General features: G+C 36.0%; 1 protein-coding gene and 2 pseudogenes across 1 annotated transcript; 2 read left to right on the forward strand and 1 right to left on the reverse strand.

Annotated features, from left to right (window-relative positions):
- The first annotated feature begins 337 nt into the window (after positions 1 to 337).
- LOC108361947 (transcription factor Adf-1-like) lies at positions 338 to 2,215 on the forward strand. The gene is made up of 2 exons (XM_017614739.1): positions 338 to 1,512; positions 1,581 to 2,215. The coding sequence occupies exons 1-2, from the start codon at positions 1,374 to 1,376 to the stop codon at positions 1,766 to 1,768; spliced, it is 327 nt and encodes a 108-aa protein (XP_017470228.1). The 5' UTR covers positions 338 to 1,373; the 3' UTR covers positions 1,769 to 2,215.
- A 2,697-nt stretch (positions 2,216 to 4,912) lies between these two features.
- LOC108361951 (uncharacterized) lies at positions 4,913 to 6,796 on the reverse strand (annotated as a pseudogene).
- Positions 6,797 to 10,486: 3,690 nt separating this feature from the next.
- On the forward strand, positions 10,487 to 11,410 carry LOC108361948 (60S ribosomal protein L7-like; annotated as a pseudogene).
- The last annotated feature ends 9,757 nt before the right edge of the window (positions 11,411 to 21,167 follow it).

Raw genomic sequence — 21,167 nt, forward strand, 5'->3', positions numbered from 1 at the left:
GCAATGAGGGTGAATATGTTTAAATAAATTTTTATCAAAGTTCATAAATATGACATGTGACCAATTTTGTTACACAAATACTCCCACGACCACAGGCATAAAATATTGGGTATAATTTGCCATTTTGTTTGCAAATATACGTTTTATCGATGCACTTGCACAACATTCGCATTTTCAAAAGCTCCTCATTGATTATTGCGAATGCGAATATTCCTAGCAACCCTGGTCCGAAGTAGCCGTGGTGTGGAATACCTACCGTTTAGCAAAAAAAAAAGAAGGTGAGTCTATAGAACCAGAAGATATTAATATTTAAAAAATCAAAAAAATTTACTTTACCATTAATATCTTCTTTACTTTTTACTTCCGCCCTGAGCTGGGTAAATGCAATTACATTAGTTACAGTAGTTGATACACAAATGTCACGCGAGTAGACGCATTCTTAAGTAGCTGTACTATTATCCATATTTTCTTCGATCCACCGTGTGCTTTAATTGGTTAAATTGATACAATAGTGTCTGTGAGTGGTTAAACTATCCGAGTGTGCCGATATCATAGCAACTTTAAGTCACCTGCGAACGTAGTGCGGATTTAAAATCTTAAAAACTTGGTGCATTCTAGATTGTTTAATTTTGCTTTGTTGTTGCATGTCAAAAATTTCAACAAGAAAAACTACACGTAAGTCTTCCCCTTCACCTAAGACTCCTTCAGTGCTGCAGAGAAGCCTCAGAGCGCTGAGAGTACCAATCTACCTCTTAATGTATGGTTCGAAAAATTAGATGCTCACCTCGAATCTCATAAGCAAAGTATAGTCGAACGGCTAATAATACGTATGAGGCAATCTGAAGAGCGTGTCTTGGAGAGGATTGGTGAGATAACAACGGAAATTGCAAATTTAAAAAGATCGCTTAAAGACGTTAATGAGCGTATGAAAAAAAACGAGATGGAGTGTGAAAAGCTTCGCAATGACGTACATGCTTTGACTGAACAAATGAGCGAGCATGAGAATAACCTCATATCTTCGGATGTCATCATCAGTGGCCTGCCAACAACAAAAGAAGAGAACATAACGAACAGCTTCTATCAGCTTTGTCAAATGCTTGCAGTAAATTGCGCCCGGTACGTTCTGCCTTATTATAATGGAAGCCTGGGTTATAATGGAAGTAACGGAACGGAGTGAACTGTCACTTAATTATCTATTGTATGTGTAATGCATGCAAATAGATATAATGAACGCGGCGGAACGGTATGCATCGCAAAGATCTGTCGATTTTAGATTCTTCCGCCTTCTTACGACAATTTGACAGTTGTTTGTTGACAAAAACGATAGGCGCCTAAATTAAATTGAATTTACGAACTTAAAAAAACTAAGAAAAATGACCGATTTTGATGAGTTATTGATTGATGCGGTACGTCGCCGTGATTTTTTATATGACAAAGCCATGAAAGGCTTCAGGCTGCCTAAGTTGAAGACAGCGGGATGGCGTGAAATAGCTAACGAAGTTGGAGGCACTGGTAAGTACATATGTATGTCTACTATGAATGTATAGAAAAATTAATTAACAATTTTCATACTATTTTAGAACAGGAATGCATGCGTAGTTGGGCAAGCCTACGAGACAGGTTTGGAAAGGAGTTGCGGCGCTTAGAAGCACCGTCTGGCAGCGGGGCCCCCAAAATAGAGCCGTGGCCTCTCATAGACAGTATGATGTTTCTGAGAGAACACGTTAAACCTCGAAGGCATATATTTTGGTTTAAAAAAGTATTCTAAAAATAACTAACTTTTGAAAACGTTTTCAGAACTCGGACTAGTAGTAACATACTTGAATTTTGCAATGACGATGATGGGAAAGATATGTCCACAGATACTGTGGATACCACTCCCGCAAAACACTCTAAAAGGCAAAATAAGGCCACTGATGCTCAAGAGCATTTAAAAGAAGCTGTCGGCGTAATGAAAGAGTTAGTGGCAAGCCGCAAACCCTCAGGAGAGGCAGACGACGATGAAGACCTGCATCACATCCTTAAAGCGGTGGAAGCCAAAGTGAAGCGAATACCGATAAAGGCCGTAAAAAAGAAGGCGGTATATGATGTTCTAAATTACTGCAATGCCATGGAGACTATGTGGAGGGCATAGCACCCAATCCTCCTCACTTTAATTAGGACGCAAGACTGTCGAAGTCTATTTTCACTGGCAATCAAAAGTGAGTGCATGGTGTTTTTTGTTTAATACTTGCAATGTTTTTAAAGTGAATTTTTTGTTGTTGTTTTTTTATAACAATATGGTTCATGCTTTAATTAAAACCACATAAGTTAAACTATCAAACTTTATACAGAACTTAGAAAAATTCAACGAATTTTCGTCAAGATTTTGACCTTTTTAATTTGAGTACGGAGATCGGTTTTTTAATTCTAGTGAAACAAGATCAAGTTTTAAGCGGCTAAAAAATCACGTTGATTTTTAATGAATTTTTTTCCGACGGATTTTGCGGTTTAATGCATATAACAAGTGCAATTTGTAATATATAGCGTTATTTTTTTAATTTTGTTTGTAAACGGTCATGCGTATATTATTCTACACGAAATTCCCTTTTATATGGTAAAAACCGCAAAATCCGTCGGAAAAAAAATTCATTAAAAAACAACGTGATTTTTTAGCCGCTTAAAACTTGATCTTGTTTCACTAGAATTAAAAACCGACATATCTGCGTACTCAGAATTTTTCTAAAAATTTAAATTAAAAAGGTCAAAATGAAAAAAATTGCAAATATTAAACAAAACACACCATGCACTCACTTTTGATTGCCAGTGTATGTATGTTTTGTGTATAATTTTAGTTATGGTTATATTTTTTTAATTAATCGCTATGAAGTGCAATGAAAAACTATTTTTTTTTGTATTTAATTGTTGTTTTTGTTAAGTGAATTAAAATGTGAAAGGCATTTAATGCAATGAAAGTCGGAACACTTGTGTTTTTTAAAAGCTTTATTACTGCTAAGTTAAGCGGGTGGAATACGTGTATAAAAAAAAATTTTTCATACCTTTAAAAAGCTTTTTTGAGCTAGTTTTTCAGGAAAAAAAGGTCGAAAAAGGTATTTACAGCGTCAGACAAAAAATAGGGTCGCGACATTTTAACAAGTTTTTGCTATTTATTTTGCCTACTATTTTTTTATACAAGTGTAGCTCATTATCTAACAAAAACAATGTAAGTCCAAATTTCAAACTTTGTTAAAAAATTTGGAAAATTCGATAAAGCTTCATTAAAAATTGAAAGCTTTAAAATATGAATTTTTAGAAAAAAATTTGGTATGCAGTTTTATAGTCCATACAATTTTAGTGTAAGAAAGTACAAGTTTCAAGTTACTGCGAAATCCGGTTAATTTTTGTTATTTTTTTTGCTGACAGTGTTATGCATTTCCTTCCATACAAAGCGCTTATGTAGTAGTTCTTTTCGAAAATTTATCAAAAATCAACGGGGTTTAGTAATAAATTGAAACTTGTACTTTCTTACACTAAATTTTTGAGGACTATAAAAGCCTATTTTTTGTCTGACACGTATACACAGTGTTGCCAACTTTTTATTTTCAGAAAGCACCAAAAACTTGGAAAAAGGCGTTTTACCAAACTAAAAGCACCAAATTTTTTTTAATCAAAGGATGCTTTTTTCGTTACAGTTTGCATTTAACAAATGCAAAAAAATTAACAATATTACAAGAATACATACATAAATCAATACAAAAAACGTTTTCGCTCATAACGATTGAATAGCCTCTACACATGCCATGATGCCTCATGCTTACGACGTAATACCGAAGTACTATTAAAACTAGTATATCTCGAGAACAAAAATCGAATCGCAACAATTTGATGTTTTCATTATATACAGCCGGGCTCCCGTTTCCGAATTCGCAAAAATTTAGCGTTTTAGTTTTCAAATCGCAAAATTACGTGCTCCAATTTTCGCAAATCGGAAAATTTTTGCGGTTTCAAATCGGTTGCCGATGAGACGGTGGAATGAAAAGTAAATGGCAAAATTAACATAAATGCCAAGCTAGCTTAGTTTAAATTTATTTTTGATTATGCCCATTATATCTTGCGATATTTTTGGCGTCCTAAAATTAACTTTTTATGTTGATTTTATTTGTTTAATTCACTATTTATTATACACATCTCCATTTTGGGCAACGAAAATTTATCGAAGCAACGAAGATTTACGATTTGGTGCGGACGATACATGTGCGATAATTGGTGCATACCTTCAAGGGATGGCTTTTAAGAATGCTGGAAACGATGTGGAAAATGGAACTTATCGATAACAAAATGTTGCGAACTCAAGGGCACCCAAAAATAAAAATGTACGATTTTTACGAAAACGCAAAAGTAAATGAAAATGGGAGCCCGGCTGATAACCACAAATATCGCAAAAAACCGTGTTTTTGGCAATCTGGGGGTAGGATATCTAGTACTAGAGCAATTGTGCGGCCAGATTTGGATTCAGCACCAAGAAAGGATGTGTTTTACTCAGGTGGTAAAAAAATCAAAATTTGTACAAACAATTAGAAAAGAAACAAATAAATACTTAACTTACCTGCGTAATAGCATTTTCAACGCGAATAGAATTCAACAAGGTGGGTTTGCAACTTCAGCTTTTTATCAATTATGGTTGTATTTTAGTGCATTTGAATTTGTATATTCTTGTAAATTCCGCATCTTCATGAGACACCACAGCTTATAATATTTCAAATTATTTCAGGTTTTAACCATCTTGGAGTAATTTTAATTAAAAAATGCACTAAAAAAGGCACTAGGCACTAAGTAATTTTTTTGGCGTTTTAATTTTCAAAAAGCACTAAATCTAATGCCTAAAGCACCAAGTTGGCAACTATGCGTATACATATATTTCAGATCAGTTTTCAAAGTTTTTAGAGTACAACTCCACAATAGGCGTTTGGCGCTTTTAAGGCTTTCAGCTACACAATTCAGCCATTGCTGAATGCCTGAAAAACTTGTTGTGGAGTTGTACTCTTCGGCACGGTGCCCACTGGAGCGATACGATAGGTGATGCGATAAGCGATACGATATGAAAGCGACATCGATATGCTGAGTACGTGGGAAATTGGTAGGAAGCGATGAAAACTGTCCACACTTGCACGACAGCGACACTGCGGCGACATATATCGCCTGCGTATTGCCCGAGCGACCCGGTTTTCTATCACACCGCATATGGTATCGCGTGTCGTATCGCTGTAATGTGCACTGGGCGCATGTCGATGTGGATTTCATATTATATCGCTTATCGTATCGCTCTAATGTGCACCGTGCGTTACTGTGCGCTTCCATACAAAAGTTCAACAATTTTATTTTGAAAGTCCACAGCACCTTCATTTTCGAAAAAGTCAGCAAGATCATTTCTCAGCTTAAAAGCTTCTTTGCTTGCATTGCGCATGAAAGACCGAGATGGCTTGGGTGCTGACCTTTCATCCTCTATATCCAAGCTCCAGTTTCCTTCACGGATTAGGTGATCCGTTGTTTCGTAATCGGCGTATCTTTCTGGACAATACCAGCGCTTCTGGTCATTTAACATGATAAAATTATGCAATGCTACCGCTGCTAGAACTATTTTTTCACAATTGTGGGGTTCAGCTCCAATAGTTTGGTTGAAGATCCTCCAGCGCGCCACTAAAATGCCGAATGCATTTTCAATCACTCGACGAGCACTGGGTAAACGATAATTAAAAATCCGTCGCTGTCTGTTGAGTGCTTTTCCCGGATATGGCCGCATTAAGTTGGAACGTAAAGGGAAAGCTGCATCACCCGCAAAGAAATATGGAAGTGGTGATTTTCCTTCAACTAGTGGTATGCTTATTGGTAGAGGTAACTCATTGTTTAGGAGTGCTCGTCCAAAAGGTGTTGTTCGAAAAATACCTTAAGAAAATGTGTTGAAATTTATGTTTATGGACTTGTATACAATAAAAAAAATACCTCCATCACTATGCCCACCAAACCCTCCAACGCTGACTGATGTTAATGTGTATCTCCCATCACAAGTGGCCATTAGCACAATGCTGTGATATTTTTTGTAGTTGAAGAAACTTGATCCAGCATTACGTGGGCACTTTATTGCTATATGTTTTCCATCTATAACACTAACACAATTTGGAATATTTCATTTGGTGTAAAAGTTTTCAGCTATGTCCTTGTATTGGGATTCCGATGGTTCACTAACATAGAATGGGTGCAAAACTTTCCAAATAATTTCACAAGTCTCCAAGATGATGTTCCGAACAGTGGTCTTTCCTAGTTTGTAACTCCAAGCTAACGCCTGATGGGAGACTCCATGCGCCAAATACCTGTGCTCAAATAACATATAATATGAATTAACATACTTGTATGTTTAGGTAATTTATTCCTTTTTACAATAAAGTGATTGAAAGTCGCTCCTCGGGACATATTGCCTCTCGCACACACTCTTTTGTCAAGTCGTCTTGAATGAGTGATAAAAGCAGTTGAAAAATAGGAACCGTCATACGTGTAGCTTTGAAAAAGTGTTCTACACGTCCTTCCTTCATTGGAAGAAAGGTTTTCGTAAAAAAACCTGCACTTTTCCTAGCCCAATTATAATTATTATAATTTGCAAATACAATGTGCAAATATATACAAATATGAAACATATTAAAACATCTTATTCGGTACTCATTTCTTTAAAGAACGATGTATTTTCAGCGAAAAACTCTGTTTACTTTAGCTCTGCACAATTTGTTGGTTTCTGTTAGTAAATAAATACAAATTTTGACAGCTGTTGCCATTGGGCGCGTTTATAAGACGTAGCTGTTGCCTCACCGTTGGCTATTTGTCTTAGAAACGAACAGTTGAGTAGTTCCGCTCAGCTCAACAGTTGGCAACTGTCCGCTATTTTTTCCAGCGGAAAATTATTACGCTACCTGAACTCAACGTGTTGGGCTTAGCATAAACAGCTGATAGAAAATATTTACGCCGCTTATATTAAATTCAACGCCGCTTTGTCAGGAGGCAGTTGCAAACAAATTTATTATATTTTATATTACTGATGTGATTAAGTAACTAAAATATTTTATAATAATACCACGTTTCTAAATAAATTTTTTTAAGATGTTTGCAATATAATTATACACTGTTTAATTCATTATAACTTTGAACGATTTTTTCAACGCGGCGGCTGCTCAGCGTTGAATTCTAAGTACCATCGGCGCAATTATCTCTATTTATTGCAATTTCATTTGTTTACATTTATCAGCTGTTTATTTGACAGCATATTCATCAAGCCGTTTCTAAGACGTGATTATTGGGTCCTACAGTTGCCACTAGTAATAACACTAATGCTCCCGTCATCGTTAAACTGAGCTCAGCTTCTGATTGCTCTCTGTTGCTGAAATCAGTGGCAAACTACTGTAAAGAAAAGAGAAGGCCAATTTCTCTTCGCGACATGGGATATAATGTTGAAGGGAAACTATTTATACACGAGTGCTTAACAAAGAAAACCCGCGAATTGATGCACTTTGCTACTCAGCTAAAAAAGCAAAGGCGGTTAACATCTGCATTCTCGATTCGTGGCCATGTATTTGTTAGAGCTCAACCTAAAACTGATGCAATCAATGTGACAGACATGAAAATCATAGAAAGTATAGCAGCTCTTAGCAAATAAGTGCAGAAACATTGTAGCCCAGCTATGGTTTTATGTGATGCTGTTATTTGTATGTTCAAGTTAAGGCTTATCTCTTATATCTTGTTATTGTTTTACATTCTTTCCTGTTATACTCTCTCTATCTCAACACTATTTCTGCTGACTACCTATGCCAATTCACCTTGTATACCCCATTCGACATACATTTATTGCTGACTCAGTATATCCAGTAAAAAAACTGTGGTGAAGTCCTTTATGGGGATAAAGTTTCCAGAGGTGAAATTTTAGGTAGCACACAATTTCTTACACGCATGGTTGCTTTTCAGCACTCATGAATGAAACTTAAGAAATATTTGAAAAAAAGTGCATATAAATAGTACATTAATTTTTAAAAGAAATACCATATAATGTATGTACTCTGGTTAATAATATCAAAAAATGTATTAGAACAACCGTTTAATGTTATATTTGATACAAATTAAATTGCTGCCCGAACGCTCTGCGCATTGCCACTGAATAAAAGAGTTACTTAAACTTACATCCCTGGTCCTTGTTCTTTCTGTATCGCATCGTGGTGAATTCACATTTCTCAGAAATTTGACAATAAAACAAAACAAAGGGAGTATTTTATTTGCTAATTTTTGCGATCTCTATTGTTTAATGTAAATTTATGTCTTTTTAGGATATGTTGAGGCAACAAAGAAGGCGCAGTTTGAAGATGGAGTTATTACTAATGAAGTAGCAGGCATATTTGGAAAATTATGCCGATAAGCAGGATGGAATTTGGGAAAGTAAGTGCCTGGTTGCAGCATATCTATGTATTAAAAAAGTATTTAATTAAATGAAATTGTGTTTAAAATCGAGTGGCGTTATTTAAGATATGCTCCAAACATTAGGGGGACTTTTTTCGCCTTCTCAGCGTGCTAAGTTACAAGTTAAGATGACTGCCACCACGGCCAGTAAGAAGCCTGAAGCAAAGGGCAAACAACCGGTGACAGGTAATAAGGTCAATGGAAATAAGGTCAATTGACTTTATTTCCCACCCTGGTGCGAAATAAAGTCAATTGACATTATTATCTTTTCAAAAGTGAAATAAAGTCAACAAAAAGTTGGAAATAAAGTCATTGACGCTATTTCCTCGTTCAAATGGAAATAGCGTCAACAATGCTTAAAGTATGTCGATTCATAGAAAAAAATGTTGTTCTTACAATAAACATTGCCCCGAAAGTGTTGTTTTTTAATAGATGAAAAAGGTTATTGCCAAATCCTCAGTGCTGTGAATTAATCCACACACAATCATGAACTACCACCAATTGATTTTATTAAAAAAATTTAAATTACGAATATGTAAAGACACGATGCAAAAAACTAAACGCCTGCGCACAGCTGGAATACGAGAAATATTTGAAGAAAGAGTGTAGAAATGATCCATAACTTGCAAAACATGTTTCGTTTCCACAAAAATAAAGCGAAGACTATTAAATTGAAGAAACAGTCCATGCCCAAAAACCCCGGAGGAACACTGAAAGAATTCTGTGTTTTAAATTAGCATATTTTGAACGAATTCGGAATGTCTAAGGTGGAAAAGAAACCAACTTTTGCATAAGGAAACAATTATAGAAAAAGAATTTTCTTACACTGTATTCATGTCTCCGCCAGCAATTTGTGACGACATCATTTAACAGCAGCTAAGGAGAATGACGACACTATTTATTAGATGGCACATTCAACGAGCCAATGTGCCAAAATGCGGGTATAACCAATTATTGATTATTTAATATCGGAACCGAGATCATATAAGTTAATTGATTGGTTTTCACACACTTTTGAAACACAAATTATATGCTTTTTTACTGCAGACAAGCTGTTCCCCAAAACACAGCAGAAATCTTCCAATCAGGGCTGGCAACTATCCTTAGTTATGAGGTGTCATATTGAGGATAAGAAAGTGCCAAAATGTGCCAAATAGAAAAATAAAAGTGCCCAAAAAGGTGTAATTCCGTTTAATCATTCACATTTAGCAATAAAATAAAGCTACATTTTCCAAACAAAAGTGTAATGATAAAATAAGATAAACCAGTTGAATAGCTTTTATAAATTAGAAAATTTTAGTTGAGAAAAAGCAGTGCACGCAGAGGATTTCACAAAGATGTATTGAAATGTATTTTTTTTTTGTAAAAGTGCCATTTTGGCACTTTGTGCCAAATTGAAAAATTAAGTGCCATTTGAAGTAAAATAGGGACAAATGGCACGGTTTGAGCCAAGTTGGCAACCCTGCTTCTAATAACTTACAAATAAAAAAATGTGAAATATCGAGGGCTTGAATTCATTAATACCCTCTATCTGCAATTTGCACAAAAACTAATTTGTGATTTTAGAAACCATCTGGGACTTATTACGTGTCGTTATATAAGGGGGCATTAATATCACTGATGACAGTTAAAGCTTAGGTGGATTTTTATATCAGAATCTCATCTTTGTGAAAAGTGTGCAGATAGAGGGTATTTTATTGAATATAAATAAATAAATCTATCTGCGTTACAGTACGGAGGGAGACGGGGAGGGGGGGGATGGCGGTGGCCGCGGCGTAGCGTGACGTGGTGTGCGCGCCGGTCGCGCGGAGTACGTGGGGCGCGAGCGCGGCGCGCGCGTTGTGGCGCGCTGACGCGGGCCGCCTCGAAGCTAAGAAAATTTAATGTTTGAAAGAGAAATAATGTCAATGGATTTTATTTCGTTTTTAAAAAGGTAATAATGTCAATTGACTTTATTTCGCACCAGGGTGGGAAATAAAGTCAATTGACCTTATTTCCGTTGATCTTATTACCTGTCCCCAAACAACCTTCCAGGAAGCTGCCTGCTGTCCCCGAGTCGTAGCTGTAGTTCAGCAAGAAGCAGGTTAGAAAACGTGCTACCTTGATCAAGCGTAAACTAAAGCGCTCTGCTGTGATTGCACTCGGCAAACGTGAAAACTTGGTGCATGCTTTGAAATATCAAGCAAAATATCCGTGATGGACACCGTGAAAATAAGTTGCGCCGCCTGCCAAAGAAACGCGGCTCATTCTACGTGCCTGCAGAAGACAAATTGGCTTTTGTGATCTGTATCCGCGGTATCAACAAATTTGCACCAAAAGTGCGTACAGTTTTACTGTTGTTCCGTTTTCGCCACTTTAACTACGGTTTGTTCATCAAATTGAACCATTAATACGCTACGCATTGCCGAACCCTATATCACATGGGGTTATCCAAATCTTAAATCAATCCGTGAATTGATCAACAAACGTGGAATTGTCAAGCACAACCATCAACGTGTCCTAATCTCTGACAACTTTGTGATCGAACGCAAATTGCGCAACGAGCACGATATTCAGTGCGTTGATTATTTGGCGCACGAAATATTCACTGTTGGATCCCACTTCACGAAAGCCTCCAACTTCCTGTGGCCATTCAAGCTCAGCACCAGCCGGTGGCTGACGCAAGAAGGAGAATCACTACGTTGAGGTTTGTGGTTTCGGTAACCGTGAAGATAAGATCAACAAACTCCTGCGCAAGATAGTTTAAAGAAATTTTTTGCTGTACAAGGTGGAGTATTTTTATTTCAAAAATATATAATAAATAAAAATAGAAAATGTTTTTTTTTTTAACTTTCTGAAGGTATAAACCGCAAATACACCAAATGGAAAGCAGCTTATCGGGCAGGTTCTGCAATTCACTTCCGAGTGAATCTCAACCCCTACCAACTTGAATTCCAAGCGCATCAAATTCACTCGGAAGTGAATTGCAGAACCTGCCGGTATATTCACAATTCCTTGAATAATGTGAAANGGAAAGCAGCTTATCGGGCAGGTTCTGCAATTCACTTCCGAGTGAATCTCAACCCCTACCAACTTGAATTCCAAGCGCATCAAATTCACTCGGAAGTGAATTGCAGAACCTGCCGGTATATTCACAATTCCTTGAATAATGTGAAATTCATTGCCGTTTCTAAAGGCCATTTCAAAAGGCTCCAATCCACAAATTTAATTATTTGTTTTGGGTTTTCAGCTCATTAATGATTCACCCAGGGTTGCATTTACCGTCTATGAAAATATTTCATGATGCGTTCCAAAACTAGCTCCGAGCAACTAAAAGTTGGTTAAGCTTAAGTGAAATAGTTTTCTATTAAATATTTATTTCTGGTACTTTTAAAAAAAATCTGAGCAATATTAATGTATGAAATGAAGTAAATAAAAATCTACGAATACATTTCTTGAATATTTTGTCATAGAGCCATTATCAAATACAGACATAACTTTGTCGGGCGTTGGTTTTGACGTATATAGAGTTAATGCGTTAGAGAGAGATAATATACAAGCTCAGCGCGCTAATTTAGGTATACTTCTATGTATATACCTGTTACTCGTCTGGCATATACTCGCACTGCGAAAATAATGACAATTATAATTTATTTAGATGCATATTTTAGCTAAATGTTATATCGTCGCCTGGATAAAAGATTGTTACAAGATACTTTCGGTAACTCGCGATTGAAGTTTGGAATGCAATTTCTCAGAAACACGACTACAGATTTTCTCCAAAGAGTCGGAGAATGCTATGTACTAGTTCACGAGATCCTTAAATTATCTTATTTTTTTTAGTCTAGTGTCAACCATTTATGAGTTTAATAAAATTTTGTCGTATACGACATTTGTCAAAAAATTTGCAATCAGTTTTAATTATATACGCCAAAATGAGATAACAATTTTTTATAAATTAACGATACTTTTTACTAATCAGCCTAATCGTGAGTTTCGCCCGCACAAAATTTCTCCAATAATTTTTTCATCCACCTGTAGTGAATACACCCAAACGAAAAATGAAAGAGTGACCCGGTTCTAGAAAATGAAACTCATGATAAGGCTGAATATGTCGGAAACTAAAGAAGAACAGATAACTATTTGTAATATCTTGTCTTAGTCAATTACTCGGAAACTAAAGAAGATATCCAAAAACCAGTTAACAAAAAATCGAAATATCTTACTTTAAAATATATAACTGCATCTATAACTACAAATTGTCAAAATGACGCTTCCGGCAATTTTCCATCCAAGCGACGATATTTGAATGTTACTCGCATAATTTCAGCCTGTATGTAAATTTTCGGGGAAAAAGTTAAAAAGTATATTCATCTGCTGAAAAGATATTTTCGCAGATTCACATTTTCTTTAAAGTAAATCTATCATCACTATCTCCAATTCCATGTGAATAAATCTCTCCAGTCTTAAATAATTTTCACCACATTAAATAGCTGCACAACACCCTAATTGCCGAAAAAGCGTTGCTTGCAACACTAGTCCTTTATGGGGGACCAAACTTGGCGAAAAAAAAAGCTAAGTTTGTTTACTGGATATACTGATATTGCTGATGTGTAATGAAATAACAAAACCGGCTAACAAAAATCATGTTAAAGGAATTCTCAAGCTTTTATGTAATAGCTGCACTGGTTTTAATATATGTAGCTTTAAGGCTAGAAGTTTAAATTCCGGGAAAATTGACTACTTAAATTTCATTTTCGATGGCTTAAATATAGACTTATTATGTATTACCGAAACGTGGTTCCAAGAGTGCATTGATGACAACTCGTACGGCTTGTGCGACTACACGTTAGTGAGAAGTGATAGGACATCAAAGATGCGGGGAGGAGGCATTGCTTTCTATTTCAAAAACTATATTAAATGGAAAGAAATCAGCAGATCTGAACTTTCTCAGCAAGTAGAATACATTTTTATTGAGTTCAATAATAACAACCTTAAGTGTCTTGTCGCCTGCATATACAATCCAAGCAAAAGAAATTATATCTCAGTCATTTTTGAAAAACTGGCTGAATTCGCTATCTCTTATGAGCACATTATCGTATGTGGTGATCTAAATATAGCCCTTTTATGTTGTGATTCCTCTTCCAAAAGTATGATAGGCAACTTTCAATCGTTAGGTATTGCTACTCGCTTCGCACCCCATTGTAAACCCAATCTTTTGGATCTTTTTGGGGTTAGTGACAATGAAAATGTTAACCACTTGGATCAATTTCCTCTAGATGGAGTTTCAGATCATGAACTAATGTTTTATCATACAACCTTAATTTTAAAAATCAGAAACCAGTAAGCGAACTTCTAATAAGGACTTTAAACGAATCAATCATAGTGAGTTGAATAAGCAGGGAGCCTTGCTTGACTGGAATATGTTTGGTCTCTTACGACAGTTGACGAAAAGCTACAATATTTCAACCATCTAATTCGCCAATTATTTGAAAATTTTATGCCTGCAAGGAGGGTAAAAGTACAAAGTAGGAGGAAGCCGTGGTTCACTCATGAGATCTTGTCGTTGATTAAAGAGCGCGCTAAAGCATATAAACTTTGGAAAAGGCATTCGTGCATTGAGTTTTGGGAAAAATACAGGTTAATTAGAAATAAAGTTACGGCGTGCACTCGTGATGCTAAACGAGCTTACTTACAGTACAAACTTAACGCGAGCCTGCCGTCTAAAGTCGTGTGGAAGAATCTTAAGTCATTTGGCATTTCAGGGGAAAACAAGTTTACAAGTAATTTGGATCCAGAGATTTTAAATACGAATTTTCTCCTATCAAGCTGACCAACATCAACACCTAATCTGAACATAAAATCTCCTATTTTTATAAATGATAATGCCTTCCAATTTCAGTCTGCAACGGAGGCGGATTTGGTTGAGTGTATTTACGCCATTAAATCAAATGCTATAGGTGTTGATGGCATTAGTCTAAAATTTGTTAAAATGATTAAACCCTTTGTGATCCCGTCAGTAACTCATATAATTAACTTTTGCCTTTCCTCATCCACCTTTCCCTCACTTTGGAAAATAGCAAATGTAGTACCCGTTCCTAAAACTAAATGTCCGAACTCCCCCGAACACTTTAGACCGATAAGTATTTTACTTGCACTCTCTAAAGTGTTTGAAAAATTCTTATCACGACAAATTAACGGCCACTTAAATAAAAATAGTCTACTAAGTGATTTTCAGTCGGGATTTAGAAGCCAGCACAGTTGCTCCAAAGCAATGCTGAAAGTATTAGAAGACATACGTCCAGCCTTTGATAAAAATCAGTTAACAATATTAATATTGCTTGATTTCTCAAAAGCATTTGATACTATAGACCACTATAAGTTATTGGGAAGCTAGGTAATCTCTTTAAGTTCGGGTCGTTTTCTTTACAATTATTGGAGAGCTATTTGACAGGTAGGCTACAGCAGGTTCAATGTGGTGAAAATTATTCAAGCTTAAAGCCCGTAACATCTGGTGTGCCGCAGGGTTCCATTCTGGGTCCCATATTGTTCTGCGCATTCATAAACGATGTAGTGGAGTGTTGCCAAAGTTCATCCATTCATCTCTATGCAGATGATACTCAAATATATTTGTCAAGGCCGATTGGTCTTGTTGAAGATCTGATTGCCAGACTTAATGAAGATCTCTCTCGAATTTCCAAGTGGGAAAAAATTAATAACCTCAAGCTGAATGCATCAAAGACGAAGGCAATATCACTGTCGGCTAAACATTTTGACCTCACCGGTACTTCTCCGCTAACGCTTGATGGAACAGATGTTAAACATGAAGATAATTTAACAAACTTAGGATTCAGAATAAACTCAAGGTTAACGTGCGTTGACCACACCAAGTACTTAGTTAACAAAATTTACAACATTCTTAGAAAGCTATATCATAATACCTACTAGTTACCTCAACAGACTAAATTAAAAATCGTTAAGGCACTGGCCATTCCGCACATCTCATATGCAGAACTTATATACTGCAACCTTGACGCTGCATCACATCAGAAGTTGCAAGTTGTTTTAAACAATGCGGCACGTTTCGTATTTGAAAAAAGAAAGTATGACCATATCTCGTACTATTCTAAACAGATTCTTGGCAGTGATCTACGTTCATACTACAAGTTGCGTACGGTTGGATTTCTTCATAAGATAATTTACTCCCAAAAACCATCTTACCTCTATAAAAATATTAAACTAGGTCAGTGTCCAAGAACATTAAATCTTATTGTTCCAAAATATGAATACCTTGCCTCAGAGCGCATGTTTTTCGTTAGCACAATAAAGTTATGGAATTCTTTACCACTTGATGCTAAACGCACAAGGCATGCAAGATGTTTTAAAATGGCAGTTTTAAATTTTCTTTAATTTCCTGAACGTTTCCAATAAATAATTAATTCATCTATCACTCTATACTAAGCAAAATTAGTTTATTAGTCTATAAGTTAAAACTTAATGTATTCAGTTGAAATGTTATTACCTTAAGATGTACTACTAAAAGACTTAGTCTTACTATGTACAAAACTCTAATATAAATAAATTGAATTGAATTGAATTGAATTAACATTACAACTACAATTCCATTCCTCAGTAATTGTAATTAGGAATCAACTCTTTCAGTTCACAGCAAAGGAATCGATTATTTTCTCAATTCTTTGAAGTTATTTCAGATGGAATTGTATTTTTTGTAATTCCATTACAAGGAATTTCATATTATAATTGGAATAAATTACGTGCTAGTAATGTAATTGATGAAAGGAATTGAAAATGTAATTTTTTTCCAAGCAATTTGAAAGGAATTGAAAATGTAATTGATTTTTTCGAACTCCATTCCTCAACGTAATCAAAAAGTAATCGAAAAATTTATAAAAAAAAATGTTACTGTTGAATTGCAATAGCTTTGTTAAATTTCTTGGTTGCTAACTGCCTTGAATAAATAGCTTATACCTAAGTAGTATTACTAATTGGACTTAAGAAATATGAACCGTTAAATAACCGTTAAATTTTCCATATCTTACCGCGAACGCGCTTCGCGGCAGGTGAGACCCGTAAATGTCGAAGCAGGCATATCCCGCCCGAATACTTTCATGCTCGCCTTTCGGTGAAGAACAGTCCGGACTGTTGCAGCCTTGGGCACTGCTGTTCTCGTGGACTAATCCCTGCGTATCTATAAAAATGCACTGACTTAATTGTGTATATTATGGTACCCTTAATGCTACCCAAAATGGCGTGCCTTCTGGGGCCTTTGAAGTACTCTTACTGGTATCCACGAGCCCTGTCGGACTGGAGATCCTACCTCCTAAGAGTATTATAAACAAATTGCATTGCTATGGCTAAATTTTGATGATAGCACTGTAAGGACGCTAAAATTACACAAAAAACGCCGAGACACGTCAAACTAATTTTAAGTAGTATGTTACGGATCTGTATACCGTTTTTTTAGATAAGGTCATTAAGTTGTTGTTTTCATTTTATGTTGGCATTGCAAATGAAAAAATTCAAACTTTAACATGGAAAAAGTTCTTCATGCGCCATGTATGATTACTGTCATGTACGATATGGCGTATGAGTAACATTATTTCCTGCTAGCATTTCATACAAAAAATTATTGCACTTTCACTTAACCATTGCAAACTTGTTTATTTATCCATCGATATTCATCGGTGGTAGTGTTTTAAGCAGCAGAGCAAGCAGATATTGGCTAGTCTATACTAATACTAGCAGACCCGGCGAACTTCGTCCCGCCCAAAATTTCTTTCCTTATTCAAATATTTGGTACAAAGTTTTTAGCACAATTCACGTTCACTTTTGATTTTGTGGTCGTCAGAAAGCATATCCTCCATTGCCGTCTTAAATAACCTAACGAAAGTGTTATGTCCGTGAAGAAGTTCTTGCGGAAACAATGATCTGGCTCGATGGTGAATCGTCCCTGAAGCTGTATAGAAAAGGTGGTGGCAATTTCAAAATGAACAACATCATTGGCCCACAAAAATCCAATATACATAGACTTATTTCTGACTAAGTGTCTTACAATTGAATTTGTAGGCATTCATCAAGAATTGTCTTTATTTTGTTTAGTCGACGTAAAGCAAGGACCACAATGGTTATGGTGGTCGATTTAACGGTGGTAATTTGATTTTGATCCCTGGTGTCTCCGAATGACTTCACTTGACGATTTTTAGCAATAACTCGACTCCAGCGCCACCTTGCGGCTCTTTGTTTGAATAGTATTACCCTACCGTTACCAAAATACATACATCTTGTTTATGAGGGAAATCTGACCATAAATACGATATTTAGTTATAACTCGACTGCAGAGCCACCTGGAGAGCCATTTTTTCCCCAGAAATATTTCCCTTCTTGTTACCAATATATGTATATTTTGAATATTAGCCAGATCAGATTATAAATACGATTTTTAATAACGCGCCTCCAGCGCCACTTGGCGTTTTAAGTTGTGAACCTAAACTATACGGGGACTTTAGGACAAACATTTCATTAAAATCATTTCGGTCGTTTAGGAGGAGTTCACTCGAAAACACACGTACCGAAGAATTATATATGTATTTATAGATATGTAAAAGTTTCAGTATGTTTGGGGGCGTGGTGCCTTCCAATAGCTCCCACTTTTCTCCAAGAGTATGGGATTGATTTCAAAACCTTCATACTAAGTTCCAGGACTCTACCACAAATGCTTCCAGAAATATGCGGTGGCTATAACCAATAAAGCCTTTTGAAAAAAATCGGTACAGCCGTTCGCGAGATCACTTCTTACAGAAAGGTGGCACTTCTCTTAATATAATGGGTATAGATAATAAGTATCGATAAATAGCCAATACCCGCTTGCTTTCGGCGCCTTAAAACATTTCGAATTGTAAAACAATCATTAATTCTATTATATATAATAGATCGGTCCCTGGTCCACCTATAAGAAAAAAGTATCCTATATTTTAATCCAGGTAGTAAGCTGCCTACGCCCCAAATTTCAAACGAAACTAAACATGTTAGAAAAAAAAACGGATTCTGTATGTTAATCTAGGAAAAGGCTACCAACGTACTATATTTCAATCAAATCGGACGACAAATAAAACTTTTTCGAATAGATCGGACTCTGCTCCACTTCACGGAAAAAAGAATCATATATGCTTGTTGAGGACATGAGTCCGAATCTAATCGATTTATAATTATGTAAAGAATATCTAAAACACATTGAAATACTTACCTTATATATAATCAATACTTACCTAAATACTTACCTGAATTGAAGAATGTACTTACCTTTATAATTTGCATTTTATACTTACCCTTGTTTAACACCCTGTAAATTAAACATACCTTCATATGCGAATTCGCCTTGTACTAAATTGTTTAGTAATAAGCAAACAAAAATCCTGCGGGTCATTCGCTCGCTATCACTCGCCTCAGAAAGTGCTCCAATCAATCTTAAGTGTTAAGTGGAAAAAAAAAAATAACTGAAATAATAAAGCTAAAATACTTATATCAAAAATTCAAAATTTTAAATCTTTTAATTTCCTAAGGAAAAGGGTAAATTTTGTTAAATTAATTTCGCCTCAATGCGAAACATGGTGCCGAAACCCCTTTAAAAAAAAGAAGAACCAATTTCAAATAGAAATAAATTTATGTACAAAGTACATATGCAAGCGAAAAACACAAACAATTACACGCGAAGTCCGTTAACAATACTTAAAACGGAAAAAAGGTAGCGAGCGAAGTAGCGGCGGAAAGTTAAGTCTACGTTTTCAACTGCGTGCGCATTGTTTGAACAAATTCAAAAAAAAAAATTATAATAATAAATAAATAAAAATAGAAAATAAAATTCGGCTCGGGCAAAAATTTTAAATAATTGCGGAAAAGCATAAAGTGAATAAAAAAAATAGTTAGCTAGGTACTCAAAAAAAGAAAACTTCAAGTTTGTGTGAATCAACAAGTTTACATTGTACATACACATATAAAATACTTGCCAAACTAAGTACACGCAAAAATATAAAAAAAAACCTAAAACGGCTGAAAATCGAAGCGAAATAATACAAACATACGAAAAACAAGTTGCCAGTTTAAGAAAAAAACAAAAAGTGCACGACGACAAAACAAATTAATAATTTAAAAAAAAAAAAAGCTAGTGGTCGCAATAAACCGTTCAGCCGGAGGCGTCCATAATTGGCCGCCCAACAACAACAACAGAAGGCAAAAACATCGCAGTATTGGCGTTGCAACAACTACAATCAACAGCAAGTATATGCGATATACCGCAGGCAAGTAGCCAGCCGGCAAGCACCCAGCACAACAACAGCAAAAAGTTAAAGGCAATTAGCAGTAGAAGCCGGCAGCAACAACAGCAAGAAGGGCGCCAGCAGCCCCTTAGCAACAAGCAGCCCCATAGCAGCAACAAGTAGCCCCCACAGTAGCCACGCACGCAAATCAAAAAAAACGCCAAAGGAAGCCCCCCAACAACAATCAACANGAAATGTCAAAGCATACTGAGCATCTTTCTCTTTGACACCATGTCTGAAATCCCACGTGATCTGTCAAATACTAATGCATGAAAATCCTAACCTCAAAAAAATCACCCGTTACAAAGAAACGGAATGCCAAAGTAAGTGCATCATTTACTTACTCAGCTATAAAAAGTTTAGCGGATTTCCCCAAAACCGTGTATGAAAACTTCCCCTCTTCATACACCGTACACCAAATAACGCTCTATATAAATACATATATTTTTTGCGAACATTCCCGCGCAGTTTATATAACCTCACAACCAAAAAAAAAAAAAAAATCCGCCCCATACATAAAAAAACAAAAAAAAAAAACACAATCCGCTAAGTATAAATACATATTCATACGTATATAACCCCTATACATATGTATATCTCTCTCCACGTATATATATGAAACTGGTCCCAAGGCCATTCCAAAAAGCCCACTCGCGCCTAAAATTACAGTTGGCCAATTTAGCACTGGGCACATAACCAAAACCACCGCTACTCTTCCCTAACCCGTGCATATACATACGGACATATATGTACATAAATACGCCGCTCCAACTCCAAAGTGATTTCTCTCCTTTCTGCTAATCCCACTCATTCGCTGTTCGCAATAGCAAAGCAATGCTAGTTGGCGACATATGTACATACACACATACGTACATAAGCTGAGATACATAGCGACAGTAGTAAACACAATTGTCAGCGTGGTATATACACACGCACATACTCGTTTGNATAAATACGCCGCTCCAACTCCAAAGTGATTTCTCTCCTTTCTGCTAATCCCACTCATTCGCTGTTCGCAATAGCAAAGCAATGCTAGTTGGCGACATATGTACATACACACATACGTACATAAGCTGAGATACATAGCGACAGTAGTAAACACAATTGTCAGCGTGGTATATACACACGCACATACCCGTTTGTCCCAAACAAAGAAAAAGCGAACTGTTACTGGACTCAGACGCGCTGAGACAGTAGAGTGTGTAACAAATTTTAGCACCCATCCCAAATAAGTCTGCTACACTAATATACGCACGAAAGCAACAAATAAAATAAAACTTTAATTAATTATCAACATATAAAAACAAATAATTAAAATAAACTCTCGCTATAGAAATTTCCCACTGAATACTCAAAAACTCAAGNTCGGGCATCATCAACGGCCTC

This window comes from Rhagoletis zephyria, unplaced genomic scaffold (assembly GCF_001687245.7).
Source record: "Rhagoletis zephyria isolate East Lansing unplaced genomic scaffold, Rhagoletis_zephyria_1.1 Rzeph_scaffold_00887, whole genome shotgun sequence".
Classification (NCBI taxonomy): domain Eukaryota; kingdom Metazoa; phylum Arthropoda; class Insecta; order Diptera; family Tephritidae; genus Rhagoletis; species Rhagoletis zephyria.

Coding starts and splice junctions, on each gene's coding strand:
- LOC108361947 (XM_017614739.1), top strand. CDS start 1,374: ATGACCGATTTTGATGAGTTATTGATTGATGCGGTACGTCGCCGTGAT. Junction 1,513..1,580: donor TAACGAAGTTGGAGGCACTG/GTAAGTACATAT, acceptor ATACTATTTTAG/AACAGGAATGCATGCGTAGT.